We start from the raw sequence: 23,847 nt of genomic DNA on the forward strand, positions 1-23,847 counted from the left end.
CTGCTTTAGACTTACTGGATGACTTCAACCAGTCAAGCACCAATGTGGCAAGCTGGGCGGATTACAAATGGAGCATGTAGTGGCAAGAGAATTCCTCCAGACTCCATGGTTTTATTCCGGAGGCCAGTACATCACCACCGGGAATGCATTTTCCCAGGTGTGCTTGGACTAAACTCAATCGCCTTCGAACTGGCGTTGGCCTCTTCCGCTCAACCATGCACAAATGGGGCATGGCTCCATCTTCGGCCTGTGAGTGTGGTGCAGAAGAGCAGACAGCAGACCACGTCATAACATCCTGTCCGACATACCGCCATCCTTGTGGGAACCGTGGTCTGACAACAATAGACGAAAACCTGGTCAGCTGGCTGACAAACACCTGCCCCACAATATGAGGTCTTTGTTCCCTCTCTGAAACTAAAGAACCATCTACTCCACACGAAGAAGATGAAGAAATGTCAGTAGTATAGTGTTGGGGCCTCAGGATTCTTACCGCCATTTTACCGCCATTTTATGACGTCATACCGGAAATACGTACCGGAAATACGTACTGGAAATACGTACCGGAAATGCGTACCGGAAATACATCATACCGGAAATGTGTTTGACAACTCAGGAAATACGTTTCATCACGTTTTTGATTTGTTATTGTAATCCTTAAATTGTGATTTTACAGATGTACATTTAACACTTCTGGAAATGTGTTTGATAACTCAATGGAATACAGACCAACCTACAAATTTTTATTTCTAAAGTATACACTAACAAATCCAAACCTGTAAAAGAGTAAATGATTACGCAATCATGGTGTAATGAGACAAGTCCCGACCTGCCTACAAAAATTGATTTCTTGTGAGTTCATTTGAGTTCGTTGTATTGAATCCATTCACTACTGTGAGGTCATTCGAGTGCGTTGGAAAGCTGCAGGATGTAATTGATTTCTTGACTAACTTGTTTTGAAATAAACCGGATATAAAAATTCATCACGTTTTGAAAAAACAGATGTTATCGTAATCCGTAAAATAGTGAAACTTGTTATTTCCTAAGTGAAATATCTTTTGGTTTTATGGATATTGGATATACAAGTAATGAAAGAATCAGTTACGTCATAGTTTCAAAAAGCATCAAAATGAAACACTTTAACATGTTAAAACTCATTAACAATAAAGATATTTTTCCTAAACACTGTCTGTTTTGATACAATTTATAATCTTTGTGTTATATATTTAACAATTTAAACGTTAAAACCATAAGGAAAAAGTGTAGAATCGATATAAATGAATATGAAATGTATCACGGTTTATCGTATTTACACCGTAAAATGTTAAAATTTTGTCAAAATTAACAAATTCTATCACCAAAAGACAAAATGAAACACTTTAACATGTTAAAATTCATTAACAATAAAGATATTTTTAAACCGGATATAATACTGTCCCGAGTACTATCACGTTTCGAGAAAAAACTGGTGTCGGGATATAATTAACAGGCAAGCTAGCATATGTTACTATTGTTATAATCTTATGGTGTAATCAATTAAAATCAGCGTGAGCAAACTTATTTCACATCAATAATGAATAATATTGGATCTTACTATACTATATTACTATTACTTCAATTCTATATTACTATGCTAGAACAGTCTATACTTATACATGATAGGTTTCTTAGCGAAATGCCTTGTGTTACGTATCAATTTAATGCTTATGAGAAACAATTTATTACATTCTATAAGTTGAAAAGACATAGCAAGAATCACAATGACATTCGATTTCTCTCTAAACTATATGATAAAATAATAGAGTTTGAGATATAAATCTATACTGAACACGTGTAATTGGTTAATGCGAAGAAATCTTAAAGCATATGGAATAAAACTAAGACTGTGTTTCGTTAGATATAGAAAAAAACTATAAAAAATTTCTTACTTTGGTTGAATTATTTAAGTCATTTAAACTTATTCCACTGATCATATTCATACATTCTCGACTTTCTTAAGAAAAGAATGCATTCAAACCGAAAGAAATGATTCCAACACCACAAAATTGGAAAATAAATATGCGAATAAAAGCAAGTGTAAACTGTTTTTGATTGATTCTTCGTATAAGCCAACTTAACTAATAAGCTACTTTTTAACAAAATTCATTAAAATAAACATATTTTTCCTAAACACTGTTTGGTACGATGCATTTTATAATCTTTATGTTCTGTGTTTAACAATTTAAACGTTAAATCCAAGGAAACAAGTGTAGAAAAGACATAAATCATTATAAAATTTGGCATGGTTTATCATGTTTACACCATAAAGTGTTAAAATTTTATCAAATCAAATCCTAAATGAATATGAAAAGTTTCACAGTTTATCGTATTTACACCGTAAAATGTTAAAATTTTGTCAAAATTAACAAATTCTATCACCAAAAGACAAAAATGAAACACTTTAACATGTTAAAACTCATTTACAATAAAGATATTTTTCCTAAACACTGTTTGGTTTGATACAGTTTATAATCTTTGTGTTATATATTTAACAATTTAAACGTTAATACCATAAGAAAAGAGTGTAGAATCGACATAAATGAATATGAAATGTATCACGGTTTATCGTGTTTACACCATAAAATGTTAAAATTATGTCAAAATTAACAAATTCTATCACCAAAATACAAAATGAAACATTTTAACATGTTAAAACTCATTAACAATAAAGATATTTTTCCTAAACACTGTTTGGTTTGATACAGTTTATAATCTTTGTGTTATATATGTAACAATTTAAACGTTAAAACCATAAGGAAAAAGTGTAGAATCGACATAAATGAATATGAAATGTGTCATGGTTTGTCGTATTATAACCATAAAGCGTTAAATTTTTGTCAAATTAACAAATTCTATCAATCAATTAGTTATAGTGAAGTTCTTGTGGTACTTTATCTTACTAAGAATCATGATAAGATGAATACATTAATGAATTTTGTTTTAAACATGAATAGGTCTTTTTCTTAAGAACCATTGAATAAGCGTGAATATGTTTACTACTGAAAAAACAGAAAAGAATGAAAACCAAATGCGAACCGATGAACACAATCATGATAACAGAAACACTGAATGTCTATCGTCAAGAAACTATCGAGTCAGTAAACTTATAGAAATAGAATAAAAGCATAAGCGAATAGCATCTAATGTATTCGTCTCATTTCAGTTTGAATAAATATAATTAAGAATTGAATATGAGATAGTGATTCCGGATGTGAATTGTAGATGAATAACCAAAATCTGTTGTCTTAGGTATACTTTAGTTTGATAAAAGTATGACGAAACAGTATGTAAACAATATACGGTTTAATGAAGTTAGTTATTTCTTACACATAAAGCAGGGCTTCTCAAGCTTTCTCATCAATATGTTAAAACTCATTAAAAATAAACATATTTTTCCTAAACACCTTTTGGTATGATACATTTTATAATCGTTGTGTTCTATGTTTAAACGTTAAATCCAAGGAAAAAAGTGTAGAATAGACATAAATCAAAATGAAACGTGTCATGGTTTGTCGTATTTACACCATAAATTATTAAAATTTTGTCAAATCGATTCCAATTAAATTGATATAAATCTATTTGGATTTAATTTTTTACAATTTTCTTTTAAATTAAGGGTTTAAAGCAAATAGAAAGTCATTATATGAGTAAGCCATGTGAATAAGTAACCCCAGAAGTAATCAGGGTCCTGGTAACCAGCTTCATACCAGTCAAACAGATAACCTATAAAGAAAACTTTAACAAAACTAATAGTTGTGAACTGTTTTATCACTTTCTTATCAAATTATCTCTTGATATACACTGTTCTTAATCTGTAAACAATAAAACTCATTGATAATTTTCAACAAAGCAGAAACCGGTTTATCTATAGGCTGTTTCACAATGCAAATTTACCCATGAAATAATTATGTTAGCTTTTTTGTTATTGTCCTTAATACCACTTCGAGGTAAACTTTTCACTTTACGAATACAACAAATCATTATGAAGTAAAGGTTTTTTAATCAGTAACAAAAGAATAAGTGAGTTGACACCCGCAATGTAAATAACGTAAGCAAAACGTCGTGTACAACCCACACGTTTGAAAACACCTATATACGCAATCACTGGGTAAGTAAAACATTGCAACTTCTGAAACATGTAAAACTTACTTTAAAAATATTCCATTTTCTTCCTAACTATATACAAAATATATTATAAAATTAATGTGTATAAAATCAAGAACACAAAGCTTACTCAAAAAATGCAATACGAAAGGATTTTGATGTGTTTATAAAGGTCTATATCCTATGCACAAAATGGTATGGTATGGGATCTGGTATGGACAGGGTTATCTAGGGGAAACGTTTTCTTTTCAATGATCATATCATTGTAGTTTGTATACGTACCCAATTTCGTTTTTGTTACGTGACATCAATAATAATAAATATTCTTATACATGTGAATCAAAATGCAAACGTAACGTAGCAAAGTTTTCTAATTCAAATGTGTTATTATGTAAAAAACGAACTATCCAGCATGGCACAAATCACACGTTGGAATTCCTTGGATAACCCTGTGTATGAAAGTATTTACCTTTGGACTGATGGTTCTTCAATCCTCACCGCTGAAGCTCTTTTCATCGAAATATTCTTTTGTATGTCATTCCACTAATACCTCTTTATTTGATTTCTTGTACTATTATTATGGTATTGCACGACATGGAAACTGTCTATTGGAATCAATAAATTGGAAGAAATGTCGTTAATACCTTGCCCAAGAGCGTTACATGGTTTCATGGCTGACGTTTTTAACCCTGACTACACTTCATTTCTTTTGACTGTTTGTTTTATAAAGTCATGTATAAACAGATATATTGCATTTGACATAAGTAATATTTTTTACAAAAATAGCTATAGATGATAAAACACCCACTTATGAACTGAAGTGTTACCTAATAACCTATAATATCAATACAATCATAGTTTTCGAGTTGATACATTTTTATGTCCACTATGATTAACACAAAATATGGAAGAGATAAAGATACCATCTGACCCTATACCTTTTCCCATATCACATCCGTGATCATAAAACTATAGAAAATATCTCGTATAGAAAAAAATCATTTGAAAACCTTAGTCATGTGCTTGAAATTTTTTTATTTTATCAGATACTTGTTACAAGAAGGATGTATATGCATGACCTATGTATTATTATTGCTGTTATGGTGTACTTACCTTGACTTTATATTTTACATCTATCAAGTTATACACAAATAGCATTAGGGCATTTACCATCTCGAGATATAGCGCGATAACATATTCCCAAAAATTATGGGACATATGATTCATGAACTCCTAGCCACGTAAATACATAATACACAATAAATGAATAACATGAAAAACTTTTTTACAGCAATTTATACTCTTCTAGTTTCCTGACAGTGATTCAGCGATATTTTTGATGCTTCCAGTAGTTATGTTACTTAATTTCTGACTTAAGTTGCTTCATATTATTTTTTAGATTACGCACAACACAAAACTTGTTGCGTTTATTACTTTGATTTCTAGTGATTCTCATCTTTAGATTCGTAAAGAACGTTTTCATTACACTGAAATAGGTATTTTTTATTTGGTATCACTTTAATTGTATCGTATAGTTTTCTATTGTTTTACAAATTGTTTTATCGTAGTATTTATTTTTTCGGTTGAAGTTTTTATTTGTACTGTGTTATTTTGCTTCCATACTTTCCATTTGTTTGAGCCTAAACCTTTTCCTCTTCATTCCACTTTATTCCAATTCCCCGCTGGTCCATAATTGATTTTGTGTTTCACGGAGTGACGTATTAATTGCGGAGTATATGGCGAGTTTATTGTTTGAGGTGCGATTCATTCTATATATTTGGCCGGGTGGGGGACAATTGTTTTATCTTTTGACTGAAAAATAAGTACTTTTAGTGAACCCCTGACTAGTTTTGATTTTGTTTATATTTTACTGTTTTTCATTATATAAAACATGCGCATAGTTTGTGCGAGTCACGGAATTACAGTCATAATTTAGTCAACCATTGTCTCTAGAACCAGGTAATAGCTGACAAACTTATTTGTATCACTTATAAAAAACTACATTTCAATGTGAGTGATTTTAGAAGATCTTCATTTTACTTTTTTGAATTAATGATTACACAAAACTAGACGATAAATTTAATCAGATACGTCAGAAAACTTGCCTTGTAGTATTTTTCTGGAATTTTCCAAAGGTTCTTCTCATGTTTTGAGTATGTATTCACATTGCTATCAAATTATAATTCGTACCATAACCATTTATTTTATCACCATTGTGCAATATGCGTTTCGCGATCGTCAAACCCTGAAATATTTTGCCTCTGGCTACTTTTCCAAGCTTTCACGGAAAAGTATGAAACGAAAACTTATATTCACAATCGATCAGCATGATGATAGTATAAAAAATAGACACTCATTTCTATTGGAACTATACTCACAAATATATCAAATTGAAACGTTGAGGTCTGTAAACACACACACACACACACACACACACACAAATCCAGTATACTTGTGCTTTTTTTAACAGGTTCAGTGATAATACAACACACTGATTTTTGATATTTTAGTATAGTACTCCCCCTACGAGTACCTCCTTCAATTACCTTCAACCTTCAACCGGCGAGTACCACCTTCAACCTTCAACCGGCGAGTACCACCTTCAATTACCTTCAACCTTCAACCGGCGAGTTTCACCGCCACCGCCATTCACCGTCAACCGCCAACCGCCAACCGCCAAGTGTCATTCTCACTTTTCTTGTACACATGCCTCTTGCGTGGTGGTGCTATGAAACGAAAAACTATGACGTCACTTTGACACTTGGCGGTTGACGGTGAATGGCGGTGGCGGTGAAACTCGCCGGTTGAAGGTTGAAGGTAATTGAAGGTGGTACTCGCCGGTTGAAGGTTGAAGGTGGTACTTGCCGGTTGAAGGTTGAAGGTAATTGAAGGAGGTACTCGTAGGGGGAGTACTATACTAAAATATCAAAAATCAGTGTGTTGTATTATCACTGAACCTGTTAAAAAAAGCACAAGTATACTGGATTTGTGTGTGTGTGTGTGTGTGTGTGTGTTTACAGACCTCAACGTTTCAATTTGATATATTTGTGAGTATAGTTCCAATAGAAATGAGTGTCTATTTTTTATACTATCATCATGCTGATCGATTGTGAATATAAGTTTTCGTTTCATACTTTTCCGTGAAAGCTTGGAAAAGTAGCCAGAGGCAAAATATTTCAGGGTTTGACGATCGCGAAACGCATATTGCGCAATGGTGATAAAATAAATGGTTATGGTACGAATTATAATTTGATAGCAATGTGAATACATACTCAAAACATGAGAAGAACCTTTGGAAAATTCCAGAAAAATACTACAAGGCAAGTTTTCTGACGTATCTGATTAAATTTATCGTCTAGTTTTGTGTAATCATTAATTCAAAAAAGTAAAATGAAGATCTTCTAAAATCATTCACATTGAAATGTAGTTTTTTATAAGTGATACAAATAAGTTTGTCAGCTATTACCTGGTTCTAGAGACAATGGTTGACTAAATTATGACTGTAATTCCGTGACTCGCACAAACTATGCGCATGTTTTATATAATGAAAAACAGTAAAATATAAACAAAATCAAAACTAGTCAGGGGATCACTAAAAGTACTTATTTTTCAGTCAAAAGATAAAACAATTGTCCCCCACCCGGCCAAATATATAGAATGAATCGCACCTCAAACAATAAACTCGCCATATACTCCGCAATTAATACGTCACTCCGTGAAACACAAAATCAATTATGGACCAGCGGGGAATTGGAATAATGTGGAATGAAGGGGAAAAGGTTTAGGCTCAAACAAATGGAAAGTATGGAAGCAAAATAACACAGTACAAATAAAAACTTCAACCGAAAAAATAAATACTACGATAAAACAATTTGTAAAACAATAGAAAACTATACGATACAATTAAAGTGATACCAAATAAAAAATACCTATTTCAGTGTAATGAAAACGTTCTTTACGAATCTAAAGATGAGAATCACTAGAAATCAAAGTAATAAACGCAACAAGTTTTGTGTTGTGCGTAATCTAAAAAATAATATGAAGCAACTTAAGTCAGAAATTAAGTAACATAACTACTGGAAGCATCAAAAATATCGCTGAATCACTGTCAGGAAACTAGAAGAGTATAAATTGCTGTAAAAAAGTTTTTCATGTTATTCATTTATTGTGTATTATGTATTTACGTGGCTAGGAGTTCATGAATCATATGTCCCATAATTTTTGGGAATATGTTATCGCGCTATATCTCGAGATGGTAAATGCCCTAATGCTATTTGTGTATAACTTGATAGATGTAAAATATAAAGTCAAGGTAAGTATACCATAACAGCAATAATAATACATAGGTCATGCATATACATCCTTCTTGTAACAAGTATCTGATAAAATAAAAAAATTTCAAGCACATGACTAAGGTTTTCAAATGATTTTTTTTTTCTATACGAGATATTTTCTATAGTTTTATGATCACGGGTGTGATATGGGAAAAGGTATAGGGTCAAATGGTATCTTTATCTCTTCCATATTTTGTGATAATTATAGTGGACATAAAAATGTATCAACTCGAAAACTATGATTGTATTGATATAGGTTATTAGGTAACTCTTCAGTTCATAAGTGGGTGTTTTATCATCTATAGCTATTTTTGTAAAAAATATTACTTATGTGAAATGCAGTATATTTGTTTATACATGACTTTATAAAACAAACAGTCAAAAAAAATGAAGTGTAGTCAGGGTTAAAAACGTCAGCCATGAAACCATGTAACGCTCTTGGGCAAGGTATTAACGACATTTCTTCCAATTTATTGATTCCAATAGACAGTTTCCATGTCGTGCAATACCATAATAATAGTACAAGAAATCAAATAAAGAGGTATTAGTGGAATGACATACAAAAGAATATTTCGATGAAAAGAGCTTCAGCGGTGAGGATTGAAGAACCATCAGTCCAAAGGTAAATACTTTCATACACAGGGTTATCCAAGGAATTCCAACGTGTGATTTGTGCCATGCTGGATAGTTCGTTTTTTACATAATAACACATTTGAATTAGAAAACTTTGCTACGTTACGTTTGCATTTTGATTCACATGTATAAGAATATTTATTATTATTGATGTCACGTAACAAAAACGAAATTGGGTACGTATACAAACTACAATGATATGATCATTGAAAAGAAAACGTTTCCCCTAGATAACCCTGTCCATACCAGATCCCATACCATACCATTTTGTGCATAGGATATAGACCTTTATAAACACATCAAAATCCTTTCGTATTGCATTTTTTGAGTAAGCTTTGTGTTCTTGATTTTATACACATTAATTTTATAATATATTTTGTATATAGTTAGGAAGAAAATGGAATATTTTTAAAGTAAGTTTTACATGTTTCAGAAGTTGCAATGTTTTACTTACCCAGTGATTGCGTATATAGGTGTTTTCAAACGTGTGGGTTGTACACGACGTTTTGCTTACGTTATTTACATTGCGGGTGTCAACTCACTTATTCTTTTGTTACTGATTAAAAAACCTTTACTTCATAATGATTTGTTGTATTCGTAAAGTGAAAAGTTTACCTCGAAGTGGTATTAAGGACAATAACAAAAAAGCTAACATAATTATTTCATGGGTAAATTTGCATTGTGAAACAGCCTATAGATAAACCGGTTTCTGCTTTGTTGAAAATTATCAATGAGTTTTATTGTTTACAGATTAAGAACAGTGTATATCAAGAGATAATTTGATAAGAAAGTGATAAAACAGTTCACAACTATTAGTTTTGTTAAAGTTTTCTTTATAGGTTATCTGTTTGACTGGTATGAAGCTGGTTACCAGGACCCTGATTACTTCTGGGGTTACTTATTCACATGGCTTACTCATATAATGACTTTCTATTTGCTTTAAACCCTTAATTTAAAAGAAAATTGTAAAAAATTAAATCCAAATAGATTTATATCAATTTAATTGGAATCGATTTGACAAAATTTTAATAATTTATGGTGTAAATACGACAAACCATGACACGTTTCATTTTGATTTATGTCTATTCTACACTTTTTTCCTTGGATTTAACGTTTAAACATAGAACACAACGATTATAAAATGTATCATACCAAAAGGTGTTTAGGAAAAATATGTTTATTTTTAATGAGTTTTAACATATTGATGAGAAAGCTTGAGAAGCCCTGCTTTATGTGTAAGAAATAACTAACTTCATTAAACCGTATATTGTTTACATACTGTTTCGTCATACTTTTATCAAACTAAAGTATACCTAAGACAACAGATTTTGGTTATTCATCTACAATTCACATCCGGAATCACTATCTCATATTCAATTCTTAATTATATTTATTCAAACTGAAATGAGACGAATACATTAGATGCTATTCGCTTATGCTTTTATTCTATTTCTATAAGTTTACTGACTCGATAGTTTCTTGACGATAGACATTCAGTGTTTCTGTTATCATGATTGTGTTCATCGGTTCGCATTTGGTTTTCATTCTTTTCTGTTTTTTCAGTAGTAAACATATTCACGCTTATTCAATGGTTCTTAAGAAAAAGACCTATTCATGTTTAAAACAAAATTCATTAATGTATTCATCTTATCATGATTCTTAGTAAGATAAAGTACCACAAGAACTTCACTATAACTAATTGATTGATAGAATTTGTTAATTTGACAAAAATTTAACGCTTTATGGTTATAATACGACAAACCATGACACATTTCATATTCATTTATGTCGATTCTACACTTTTTCCTTATGGTTTTAACGTTTAAATTGTTACATATATAACACAAAGATTATAAACTGTATCAAACCAAACAGTGTTTAGGAAAAATATCTTTATTGTTAATGAGTTTTAACATGTTAAAATGTTTCATTTTGTATTTTGGTGATAGAATTTGTTAATTTTGACATAATTTTAACATTTTATGGTGTAAACACGATAAACCGTGATACATTTCATATTCATTTATGTCGATTCTACACTCTTTTCTTATGGTATTAACGTTTAAATTGTTAAATATATAACACAAAGATTATAAACTGTATCAAACCAAACAGTGTTTAGGAAAAATATCTTTATTGTAAATGAGTTTTAACATGTTAAAGTGTTTCATTTTTGTCTTTTGGTGATAGAATTTGTTAATTTTGACAAAATTTTAACATTTTACGGTGTAAATACGATAAACTGTGAAACTTTTCATATTCATTTAGGATTTGATTTGATAAAATTTTAACACTTTATGGTGTAAACATGATAAACCATGCCACATTTTATAATGATTTATGTCTTTTCTACACTTGTTTCCTTGGATTTAACGTTTAAATTGTTAAACACAGAACATAAAGATTATAAAATGCATCGTACCAAACAGTGTTTAGGAAAAATATGTTTATTTTAATGAATTTTGTTAAAAAGTAGCTTATTAGTTAAGTTGGCTTATACGAAGAATCAATCAAAAACAGTTTACACTTGCTTTTATTCGCATATTTATTTTCCAATTTTGTGGTGTTGGAATCATTTCTTTCGGTTTGAATGCATTCTTTTCTTAAGAAAGTCGAGAATGTATGAATATGATCAGTGGAATAAGTTTAAATGACTTAAATAATTCAACCAAAGTAAGAAATTTTTTATAGTTTTTTTCTATATCTAACGAAACACAGTCTTAGTTTTATTCCATATGCTTTAAGATTTCTTCGCATTAACCAATTACACGTGTTCAGTATAGATTTATATCTCAAACTCTATTATTTTATCATATAGTTTAGAGAGAAATCGAATGTCATTGTGATTCTTGCTATGTCTTTTCAACTTATAGAATGTAATAAATTGTTTCTCATAAGCATTAAATTGATACGTAACACAAGGCATTTCGCTAAGAAACCTATCATGTATAAGTATAGACTGTTCTAGCATAGTAATATAGAATTGAAGTAATAGTAATATAGTATAGTAAGATCCAATATTATTCATTATTGATGTGAAATAAGTTTGCTCACGCTGATTTTAATTGATTACACCATAAGATTATAACAATAGTAACATATGCTAGCTTGCCTGTTAATTATATCCCGACACCAGTTTTTTCTCGAAACGTGATAGTACTCGGGACAGTATTATATCCGGTTTAAAAATATCTTTATTGTTAATGAATTTTAACATGTTAAAGTGTTTCATTTTGTCTTTTGGTGATAGAATTTGTTAATTTTGACAAAATTTTAACATTTTACGGTGTAAATACGATAAACCGTGATACATTTCATATTCATTTATATCGATTCTACACTTTTTCCTTATGGTTTTAACGTTTAAATTGTTAAATATATAACACAAAGATTATAAATTGTATCAAAACAGACAGTGTTTAGGAAAAATATCTTTATTGTTAATGAGTTTTAACATGTTAAAGTGTTTCATTTTGATGCTTTTTGAAACTATGACGTAACTGATTCTTTCATTACTTGTATATCCAATATCCATAAAACCAAAAGATATTTCACTTAGGAAATAACAAGTTTCACTATTTTACGGATTACGATAACATCTGTTTTTTCAAAACGTGATGAATTTTTATATCCGGTTTATTTCAAAACAAGTTAGTCAAGAAATCAATTACATCCTGCAGCTTTCCAACGCACTCGAATGACCTCACAGTAGTGAATGGATTCAATACAACGAACTCAAATGAACTCACAAGAAATCAATTTTTGTAGGCAGGTCGGGACTTGTCTCATTACACCATGATTGCGTAATCATTTACTCTTTTACAGGTTTGGATTTGTTAGTGTATACTTTAGAAATAAAAATTTGTAGGTTGGTCTGTATTCCATTGAGTTATCAAACACATTTCCAGAAGTGTTAAATGTACATCTGTAAAATCACAATTTAAGGATTACAATAACAAATCAAAAACGTGATGAAACGTATTTCCTGAGTTGTCAAACACATTTCCGGTATGATGTATTTCCGGTACGCATTTCCGGTACGTATTTCCAGTACGCATTTCCGGTACGTATTTCCGGTATGACGTCATAAAATGGCAGTAAAATGGCGGTAAGAATCCTGAGGCCCCAACACTATACTACTAATGTCAACTTTATGTCCGACTCATTCATCTCCATGAACAGCAGCCTGTCATCAGTTAATTATAAGACAAGTACGTTGCAAGCAGAGGGAATTCCAACATACATTTTGGCAGATAAATAATTAAAAAAGATACAAAAGCTGCAAAGGTAGCATTAATTGCATAGAATCACAAATCGTTCGTAAATAACGTTGTTTGCGAAACCTATTTGAAGAGTGAAAAAATCCTAATTAATTCAGAATAAGTTTATCAAATGTTATAGCAAGGATGCCAGTAAAATAAATGTTTTAGTTTTCTTGGATACATAGAAAACACATTACTGTTCAATCTACGACAGAAACTACTCAAAAATGTATTACTCCGGTTGCGCTTTAAACTGTATGTCAGCAAATTTTTCTCTAAATTTTGATAAACGCATTTCATATTTATATGAAATATTATAAAACAGTGATTACTTAATCAATTACTTTATAGTAATTGATGCAAAAAATAGTAACAATGTGTAGTGCTAGTACCTCAAAACACTGCAAAGGGCCGGGGAAGCACCAAACATGGTGAACTTCGGCGCAATAGATAGTAAATTACTACACAGATTTGAAAACAAAATTCATTTGGTGACAGCATAGAAAGTTTTCGCATAAAAACTTCACTAAATTAAAAACTGATTAAAAATTAAAACTGATTTCATTTACATGAGTCAATGCACACAAAACAAATTTCAATGGCGTGCTTGAATATCCTAGATCCGTTGCAGGATTTGGCTAAAAATTGCCATAAAAGTAGCGAAATTGTTTTTAGGCCAAACACTCTGGTTTCGATTTTGCACTTCTGTTAAGAAACTTTGAATCATGTTTTTTGATAAAATTTTATCGAATTTTAGTCCAAAGTGTCATGCAAAGTTTCAGAAAACCTCATGGAGGATTTTTTGAGTAATCGGGTTTTTCAGCAAATTTGCTGGGTAATAAATCAAACAAAACTTTAATTGCATTTTTTGGTGTTGGACAGCTCCTTACAGGCTAAATAAATTGAAAATAAAATTTCTTAAAAAGATTGAATTATAGTTTGTTACATAACAAAATGTCCAATTTATCTCTTCACATTAAACAAGAATTAACTTAAGTTCAAATTGTTGCCACTTTGTCCGTATGGTTTTCCTTAATATATGCTTCGTTGTCGATGTTATTTTCTGAGCTTTCTTCACTCTCGTTCTTGCACTTGTCAGCATGCAAACGTTTGTACTCAGTTCGGAAGAAGATGATATAAACGAGTGCTATGAAGCCGCCATATCCAGTCATAACATAAACTGGAACTGTAAAGCAAAAACCAGTAGTTATGCAGAAGGGGACAAAAATAACACAAAATATCTTCAGTTCACATAACAAAACAAAGCTGCTTATTAAAAAACAGACTTACAGTACCACCGCCCTCTTTGTGGTGCATTGTTTATTCATACCTGACATATCCTGGACTGGTATGTCCCCAAGGTTCTCACTCGTACATTTGTCAGTTGTAGGCTTTGGATCCAAATTAGTTCCAATCGATTGAAGAAGCAAAATCAAAACGAGCCCTTGAAGTTGGCTGCAATAAAATAATAAACAGCCCATGAGGAAAGGTAGATGCGGCAATTTGTGTATCCTCAATACAACATATTATAGCACATCAGCGTGTATAGCACTGATCTCAGAACAAATGTGGCTTGTGTGCCATGTTCCATACCCAGAGGCGCCATCCCGTTGGGCAAGGCATTAACTAAGCTTGCTCCTGTTCAGTGTTCAGTGGACAGTTTTAAATTCGGGCAATATTACAGAAAACAATAAAAAAGTGCGACAAATGGATCTTACACTTTTGAAGGCTAGCTCGGCAATTGGGGCACGAGCGATGAGGAATTATCGATGGGTTTAACTTGTATAAAGATTTTCCTCAGTTCGAGGATGAAGATTATTTTGTCATACCATGTGCTAATGCTAATACTGCAGCGCCATGTTCATACTCAATTCAGTGAAGTTGGCCAATGTTATTCAAATACGTAATTGAATTAATTGATCAGTCTAAATTAATATGAATCCCTGGTTTTCCAGGTATGTACAGCAACTGGATGAATGAGCATCACTCTGGAGAGTTTAGGTTGGTTTTGAAAAATGATATTTATAAATTTCAAATAAATTGCAACATTTACAATTCTTGTTACATGGGCAAGATTACTCCAATGTTTTGAATACGTGAATATTGTTTAAATTTTTTAATATTTTGAATACCTACGTGAAATTTACACATATAATCACTTGACAAACCATTTGAAAAGAATAACTTCACCATGGGTCCAATACCATGGTTACGGAATAGAGTATATAGATTCTGTGATATATGCAGTATGTTTTTGAACCAAAAAATACTAATCCCATTATTTTGTACCTACCCAGACATAAATACTATTCCAGAACTAGTGGCTTCTCCGACAGGGTAGGTTGTTTCCACAGCAAGTTCATTCCCAATGGGGTAAACAGGAATACTAAAGAAACCAAACAAGCCGCACATGCATGTAAGAACTACCCACTGGTTTGCCTTATTGTGCATCTAGTGAAAAAAGAAATTACACGGCAAAAGTTTAAATTACTGTGTTGGTTATTTATGAAATACCACAGTCATGTGAACTCCATGAAACATACCACAGCAAATACAACCAATGCAACAATCGCCAGAGCGTAGCAGAGTTTTGTGACTTCAATGAACCTCTTTGTTTTGTCGACAATGAAACCAGCTATGGCTGATCCAACAAAACCGGCTCCTATTAAAGCTGATCCACAAACGACTCCAACATAACTCTATGAGGAATGAAAAGCTGGTCACACAACACAAGTAACAAAACACTACTTAATAGTAGAATTAGTAATGCACAAAACACCATCATGAGTTTTCCAGAAGAATCATTATTACTGAAGAAACGTTCTTTCATCTAAAATATAACTCGTACTTCAAAAAACATTCCAAAGTTGACTTCACCATGCACAGCATCACAAGCTTATACCTGAATTCAATACCGCTACATTTAACAAGCCGTGAAACTGTTATTCAGGTGCAGTGAGATATAAAACAGTTGACCAATACAACATTGACCTCATAATCAACTTACATCTGTATATCCCCAAGGGCACAGAATTTGGGAGAGCAGGGTGGTAAGAACACTGAACAGGGCTATTCCACCACCAATAGCCCATGCCAGGAGATAATACTGGCGGTTCCTTGCCAAAGCTTTCAGGCCAACCAAGAACGATTCTGATTCAGCATCGGCGCTTGGCGAAGGAGGAGATGGGGGTGCGCTCGACCACCAACCAAATGTTGCCATGACCACTGCAACACCAGCCGGAATGCACTGGACAGCAAGCTGTGACAAGAAAGAATTAAGATATATGCACTTTTTAAAATTTATTGACTTATTATTGATTTATGGAAATATAATTAGGATCCCTGCTGTCAATGGTACTGTAGCATAAGACCAGTTATCTGCAACATAAAGGACTAAAAGTATGTATAGGAGTAGGGCTAGTGTTAACCTATGATGTAGCGGTCAATGACAACCTTTTTTGATTTGGAAAGCATTTTGTTATTTGATGTTTATGACAGCCTCGTGAGTAAAGTCTTTGTGAGTTGTTTTGTTTAAGCAATGCGAGAATATGTGCGGTATTTCTTGCAGTTAGTCATTATGTCGTTGTTAATCTTCTATTTTTAGGCTGGTTGCAAGAAATCGTTTTGAATCTTTGTTTGTGCCGGTCAGTTTGAAGTCTGTACTTGAAACTTATTTTGGATATCTGTGTTACAAGAAGCTGTGATTCTACTTGTGTGACTTTATTGCTTTATTTATTATTTATTGCAAAAGTTTATTTAACAGCGCATTTAATTTCTAACCAATCTCAAAAATCCTAGTTGACTGATTCTACAGTCTACACACGAGATTATTTAATAATCACTACAAACTTTATCTACTTTATTCAAAACTTTGGTTTTAACAGGTGACTCCGTTCAAATATACGTACCATGTATAGCATATCTGATGGTTTGTTGGTAAGTATCGGTGATATTATGTTTGCCACCATCATTCCAAGAGGATTACCTAAAATAATTTATCAAATAAATAAGCAATAATAAACACAAATTGATTTACATACAGAACAACTATAGACATCTCATCTTATCTATTGACATTAGCTCACTGCAGCATTCTAATTGTCATTGTTTGTTGCACTGGCATCATGGGCCATAGTTCATAGTTCTAACATGAATACCAACGTTGGCAAACCCAAAACAATACCATTTATAAATGTATAGAATTTAACAAATAATGGTGTAGTTTATTGTTATGCTCAAGGCTGGGAACATTTTTTTTAAACGAAAGGTCATTTACCACATGACTTACGATTTTAAATCACCATTTTTTTAAAGTTTTTTTAATGAAGCTATTAGCGATTCCATCATGTTGTATGAAGCAAAGTTAGGGGGGACAATGATGGAATTTTATGGTTTGATGCGGATAAGATCGGGATTCGTTTCTGTTGACCTTCATGATATTCATGATTTGCAGGAGCATGAACAGTTTTCTTCTCGGCACATTTCTATAACTTTTATGAATGCTTTCCATGTGAACAATTATCAAATTTAATTTACAACCTTGCTATCCTAATAACGTTAACGTAAAACACTGTGGATTTAACTTATTTAATTCAAGTTAATATTAACGATCGCTCGTGGCATATTTGATTCCACTCGTTCCTAATTTTACTGTTGAGATTTTGCACTTTGCCCACATAATATGATCTTAAATTAAATTGCTTGCTTATGAGCAAAGAAAATGGAACCAAACAAAAGGTCATTACCATATAAGTGTGGCTTAAATGAAGAGAGGTTGGACATATGACGTACACAAGTAAACAATATTATTGTACCTGTTGTCGCCAACATGTTTGAAATTGCCCTTTGGTCCTCTTTGAACCACAAAGCAGACAACTTTGTTGGTGCAAACAGAACAAATGGTTGCGCAAATGCAGCAACTATTTGACCCGTAAATACCAATGGAAGTTTAGCAGATGGTGCAATTCCATCAATGGCACTGACCACTCTTATAACACACCCAACACCATTCAACCAGGCACTTAAAATTATAGAGAATCTAAGTCCAATTGTATCGATTAGCCATGTTGCTGCGATTCCACAAGGAATTCCAGTTATCATAAACACCACAGAGAGCCAGTTTATCGTGTCAACGTTGGGAGGATCCGTGTAAAACTCAGCAGCTTTGTAAGCAACAGGGGCAAATGTAAACCACACCTGAAAGACAATGGAAAAAAGTGTCACAATGTTATCAGTAATCTGTTAAACAGATTGCAATATGCACTTTCAAAATGTTCATGATTCCAGCAGCAATTAATAATCTTCACAGCAGTGATATTTTCTTGTTACATACATGCAAAGAAGGTTTACAACACATACCATTGCATTTGAAATGTTCAACACAAAAAGTGTTGCCAACAGAAACCATCTTCGGCGGTACACTTTATAATTGTTTGTAGAAGCCAAAGCAACTTCAGAAGTCTCATTTGAAGACATCATATTTTTCAATTTTATGCTTTTCCTACCATTTAAAAATAATGCCTCATCAAAGTTAAGTTAAGTTAAGTTACAATTCACTCACCAAACATTTCTGACTGAATAACACAAGTTTTTACAGTTTAGTGATTTTAAACCAGCTCCAAAACAAGTTGGACGACCTGAGTAACCACTTCAGTCAACTACATTTTAGTCTAAAAAAGACATAATAAAAGAAAAAGGCCTAAATTGTCCATCTAATATGTATTTGGTTTGGTGCTAGGTTAGTAGGTGAGCATTATTTAAATTCAGAAAGGGGAGTAATTGAAGCACACTTCGAAGCAACATTATCAAATAGACAACATATACAAATCAATGATAAGTCAACATTTAACATGACATCAACATCATCAGCAAAACCATTATTTCAACTCTTCCTACTGTCTTAATTAACCAGTCATATTATACACCATTAGTATAAACGCACTCACGTTTCTGTAACTCCTCATAAGAAACTACAAAGGCCTCTTTCTGCCAAAATCAGTTGCATTGAGCCAACTAAAGGTTAATAAGTAACTTTTCTCCTCAGCACAATTAGTGTTTGTTTTGCTAATTTGTATTTGATAACCAAATCAAACAGACTAAGCTATCTAACCTGGTATATTAACATTACAAATTGCAAATACAGCTGAATGATGCTGTAAGTAACCAACCCATTATTTTTTTTTAAAAACCCAGTATATACGCAATCGGTGCTTACAAGCTTAGAACTGGAGTGGTTGGAATGGGTGTTTACTGGTCTTCAGAAATGAACACATCATTTTCAATGAGATATCTGGTGTGCATAGACAGTTGAATTGAGACAGTCAGTCGATTGAATTGAATTGAGACAATTAAACACGTAAATTACATATAAATATGAAGAGTTAAACTAAAAACATTAGGAAATTTGAAGGACATGAATGAGGATGATTAAATCAAAACACAACCAACTTAGGTTTAAAGCCATTTTTTTAAATCTTTTAAAAGTGAAGTCAGAATGGATTAGTGTTAATGAAAGTTGACTTTCTGCCAAATCAAAGACTAATCTGTTTTCTATCTAAGCCTCGATGGTTACAACTTTTTTTAAATTGCAGAATTAGCTGCTAAATAGCTGGCGTTGGTGTTTACATAAAGCACACTATCCAACATTTTGTTAAAAATAGATGCGAGAAAAAATATTTCAACAAACTTCGGTTGATCTTAACCTAAATTGTATTTGAAGTGTTGACATGTGAAGCTACCATACTTACAGGACACCAAAAATAGATGATGAATCCGGCACAAAGTTTTTGAAAATATTTCTTTCATCACTGCACAAAATCTCCTAAGTCATGTGCCAGTAAATTTACCTTAATTAATGGTAATTTTGATTACAACTGTCTGATATCAACAATGCCAAGACCTGTAATTAAAATGAAACCATGTTTGAGCATGCTTTCTAACCACTGGTAAACATACCCAGACAATTTTTCAGCTCATCTGCAAAATACTTTAAATCACATTTTGATTAACTCATATATTAATATTTCAGTGAAAAGTGCAATATGGTACTTATTGATGTTGTTTCTGATCACCTGTTATTTAATCATCTGGCATTGGAATGACTGTAATAAAGCATCATTCAGGAAATATTTTAGCAAACGTGCCTTGGAAATGTTTCATCGCAGCTTAAACATTGAAATAAACAAAACAAAAGAAACTGATGTCGACAAAGCACAAGCATTCAGAATTATACAAACTTTTGTTGCTAAAAGTTTTATAAAATGCAGTGAAGCCCAAAGGCTTAAACGTGCACGAATAATGTGACCAAATGAAAACGATGAATAACGGTCAGCAAGGCCACTAAACCTAACATACAATAAATAAGTTGATAAAAATACAAGAATAAAATAATGCTCACAAACACACCGGTATGTGATGAGTTATACAAAGTTGGATACTGAGGCAGTGCGGTAACTGGACGACAAACAATTAAAAGAATTACTGAACAAACAAAACAAAAATCAAGCGCTAGGTTAGATGAAATATTATCTAAAGTCTTAAAACAATATCCTAATAATGTTTTGCTAGTGCAGGTGTTAGGCGTGTCTTTTTAATCACTGTCGCAACTCGCATGTAAAATAACTTCATTGAAGAGTTTAAAAATGCCGCTAAGGTACTTCCCCTACTTAAAAACAAAACTGACCATTGAGCAACCTTTTCCACTTTGTGGACATTGCAGAGCATAGAGCAGTCGTTCCCAACCGCGGCTCTTAGAGCCGCATGCGGCTCCAAGGTAGCTTTCTTGCGGCTCTCAATGACCCCTGAAAATCCCACAAAAAAATAAAAAATCTATTGGCAACAATTACGGCGATTATTTTTTGAGTTGTCAAAAATTGGTCAAAATTTATAGCGTTAGGTCAAAATTGTTTACAAATTTTTCATTTTACATCTTACAGTTACACCTTGTAGCCTACTTTATACTGTTTTGAATGGTCTATTGTCTACTTATTGTGAATCATAAACCGCCTCCTGAATCCTAAACCACAATTGCGCCTCAATTTGACAAAGTTGTTAAAGCTCAAAGCCAATGCCAAGTTGGACATTAAATTGATTTGTGTTATTTTTCTTGTTAGTGTTGCTATTCGTTGGTACATGATTTCATGCTTTAAAATTTTCGTTATAATTACTTGAGTCTTTTCATGCGGCTCCATACGTACTCTGAAGTTTGAAATTCGGCCCCGACACCAAAAAAGGTTGGGAACCACTGTCATAGAGCATCTTTCGATGATCATATTTTGTTTTGTTATTGAATGTGTTCTGATGGAGTCCGGTTTAGGAGAAGCAAATGCATTTACAGGTGGAACAGGCAAATGCCTGCCTATGAATAGGCTATGATGATTGTCCTGGTTCTGCCGGTGCCGTCCAACGCCAAGTGTCATTTCGTTCGGTCGCCGGTCATTTTAGATTTGTGAGTGACAGTATTGTACGTAACAATGCGTCGCCACCCAACGCGATCTGCGGCCAATGGCGCGAATGTGTCTGGAGGGATGTAACGTTTTTTTAAGCTGCTATTGCATTAGGCATATTGCAAGATCATCTGATCTATGTATTGCTTATAGGCTGCTGACCATCGACAGAGCGTCTTCCATCTTCAAGTTTGCTGTGGCCATGTAGTAGCAGTATTACGAGATGAACAACATTGTAGATGGGCACACTTTGTACGTCATAATTAACCCTTATTCCTACAGAATTCTCATTCAGATCGGATGATATTGTTGTGTTATTTGTATAGTATGTCCGGCACCACAGAAGACCGACAAATGTTATTTGTGTTCTATTTCGTGTGTTTATCAACAAGCGCTGTGCTATATTTTGATCGTGTTTAGTATATGGGACACGGTTTTGCATACTTTCTAATTACGTCATCCGTAGTACAGCGCTGAATGCGTTAGTTGTCAATTGAAGAGTCTGGTATTAACCATCCACTGAACGCAGCTTTATTCTGTGCTCTGATAACTGTAACCGTCTCGTTGAGAATCAATAAATCAATGTTTAAGACATTGACAGCTTGGTTCTGGTACTGTGATGCTTAACTGGCTATCAGGGGTTATGAACGCGCTATCAATGGAGTCAGATTAGCGAACAATCGATCAAGCGATAATTAACAAGCAGACCATAACAACATGCCCAGCTAGCACAGGTCATAGGTGGGTTGTAGCAACGCAGGGTTCTTGGTGTTTAAAATAAAAATGCTGAAACAAACCCCAGTCGAAAGTTATCTTCACGATACGTCGGCACTTACGTCAATTTTATAACTAAAAAAATACATAAAAAAGTTTTTCAAATTTTGATTTTGGGGCTTTCGTCAATTAATAAAAAAGGAAAGAAAGCAGAAGTTGACATGTTAAACACGAAACAATTTTTAACTAAAAAATTGTAAATGCTTCCATAAAAAATTTAGTTACTAAGATTCTTATTATAGATATGACTACGCGGTCTTGCTTATCATAGGCTATACTCGAACCTTGTTTGTCATGATGGGGTTAACTATCTCTATCTCTAGCAGAAGTTGAAATTTTAAACACGAAACAATTTTTAACTGACCCAAAACGTGTTAAAATTCGTTTTGACGCGTTCAAATATATTTTGATGCCATTTGTACGAATCATTCGCTTCAGTTCATCAATAATAATTTTCGTCAAAAAAGTCCTACTTTTCGTTCTCTATAAAACATTTGCCGGACACACGTAGTCACTCACGCAAATTGAACGCCACTGTAGAGCGGTTGCAAATCAATGCTTTTGAGTCATAGTCAGAGTTGTCATTTTCCGGGACCAAAGCGTTGCTGGCATGTTTGGAGCAGCAAATAGCTACAACCCATTACAAGCACTTCAGAAGTAACAACTGCGCAACTATGGTTAATAATACCAATACATCATTTCTTACAAAAGTGTTTTCTAGTTATTGATTGAAGTTTATGAATTTGGATTTTGATAAACACTTCAACTGTCGTTTGATATTTGTAAACGCCAAATCGCTTTTCTTCAATAAACTACAGTTAGATATAAAAAGAATTCATGCTACGCTTCCACTATGGCTCGTGAAGGTATCACAGAATACTACCAACTAATTGACACAAACGGTGATTATATCAATTTTGACAAGCTTATGATTGACCATTACATTGTACCTAACAATCAACTATTCGTCGAATACGTCAAACTTAAATCTGCAATCCCAGATGAGTGGGACGAAACTTCGCGACAAAACGACCACATCAAAACCCATTAGAATCTTTAAAACAATGCGTTGCACTCCATGATAAAACATTAAAACGCAGCTACGAGTTCATTCTTCAGCGAAAAGCTACGATTGTCAATATTATACAAAAACAATGGGAAAAAGAACTAGAAATTGACATACCCGAGACAACATGGAAAGAATTATACCGCGCCCATTACAACTCAACAATTGAAACAAAATTACGTTCATTTCAAATT

The 23,847-nt window shown here is 32.8% G+C and overlaps 1 protein-coding gene across 2 annotated transcripts; it reads right to left on the minus strand.

The window, feature by feature from the left end:
• Window positions 1–13,254: 13,254 nt before the first annotated feature.
• LOC143460711 (solute carrier family 49 member A3-like) lies at window positions 13,255–20,961 on the minus strand. 2 transcript variants are annotated; one of them, XM_076958314.1, is made up of 10 exons: window positions 20,440–20,961; window positions 20,116–20,267; window positions 18,728–18,869; window positions 18,184–18,565; window positions 17,278–17,354; window positions 16,377–16,628; window positions 15,913–16,068; window positions 15,663–15,820; window positions 14,700–14,824; window positions 13,255–14,555 (listed from the first exon to the last, which is right to left on the minus strand). In XM_076958314.1, the coding sequence occupies exons 3-10, from the start codon at window positions 18,845–18,847 to the stop codon at window positions 14,368–14,370; spliced, it is 1,458 nt and encodes a 485-aa protein (XP_076814429.1). In that variant the 5' UTR covers window positions 18,848–18,869; window positions 20,116–20,267; window positions 20,440–20,961; the 3' UTR covers window positions 13,255–14,367. The 2 variants fall into 2 exon arrangements, with proteins under 2 accessions (XP_076814429.1, XP_076814428.1); XM_076958313.1 differs by lacking the exons at window positions 20,116–20,267; window positions 20,440–20,961 and adding exons at window positions 19,315–19,381; window positions 19,584–19,930.
• Between the last annotated feature and the right edge of the window lie 2,886 nt (window positions 20,962–23,847).

The sequence above is a fragment of the Clavelina lepadiformis genome, chromosome 5 (assembly GCF_947623445.1).
Source record: "Clavelina lepadiformis chromosome 5, kaClaLepa1.1, whole genome shotgun sequence".
NCBI lineage: Eukaryota > Metazoa > Chordata > Ascidiacea > Aplousobranchia > Clavelinidae > Clavelina > Clavelina lepadiformis.

Excerpts from the sequence above, each read along its gene's own strand:
- LOC143460711 (XM_076958314.1), bottom strand. The coding sequence starts at position 18,847 with ATGATGTCTTCAAATGAGACTTCTGAAGTTGCTTTGGCTTCTACAAAC. Across the intron at positions 18,566-18,727 it reads TGAACATTTCAAATGCAATG|GTGTGGTTTACATTTGCCCC; the intron begins GTATGTGTTGTA and ends ATTGTCTTTCAG. Across the intron at positions 16,629-17,277 it reads CATCAGATATGCTATACATG|CTTGCTGTCCAGTGCATTCC; the intron begins GTACGTATATTT and ends TTCTTGTCACAG.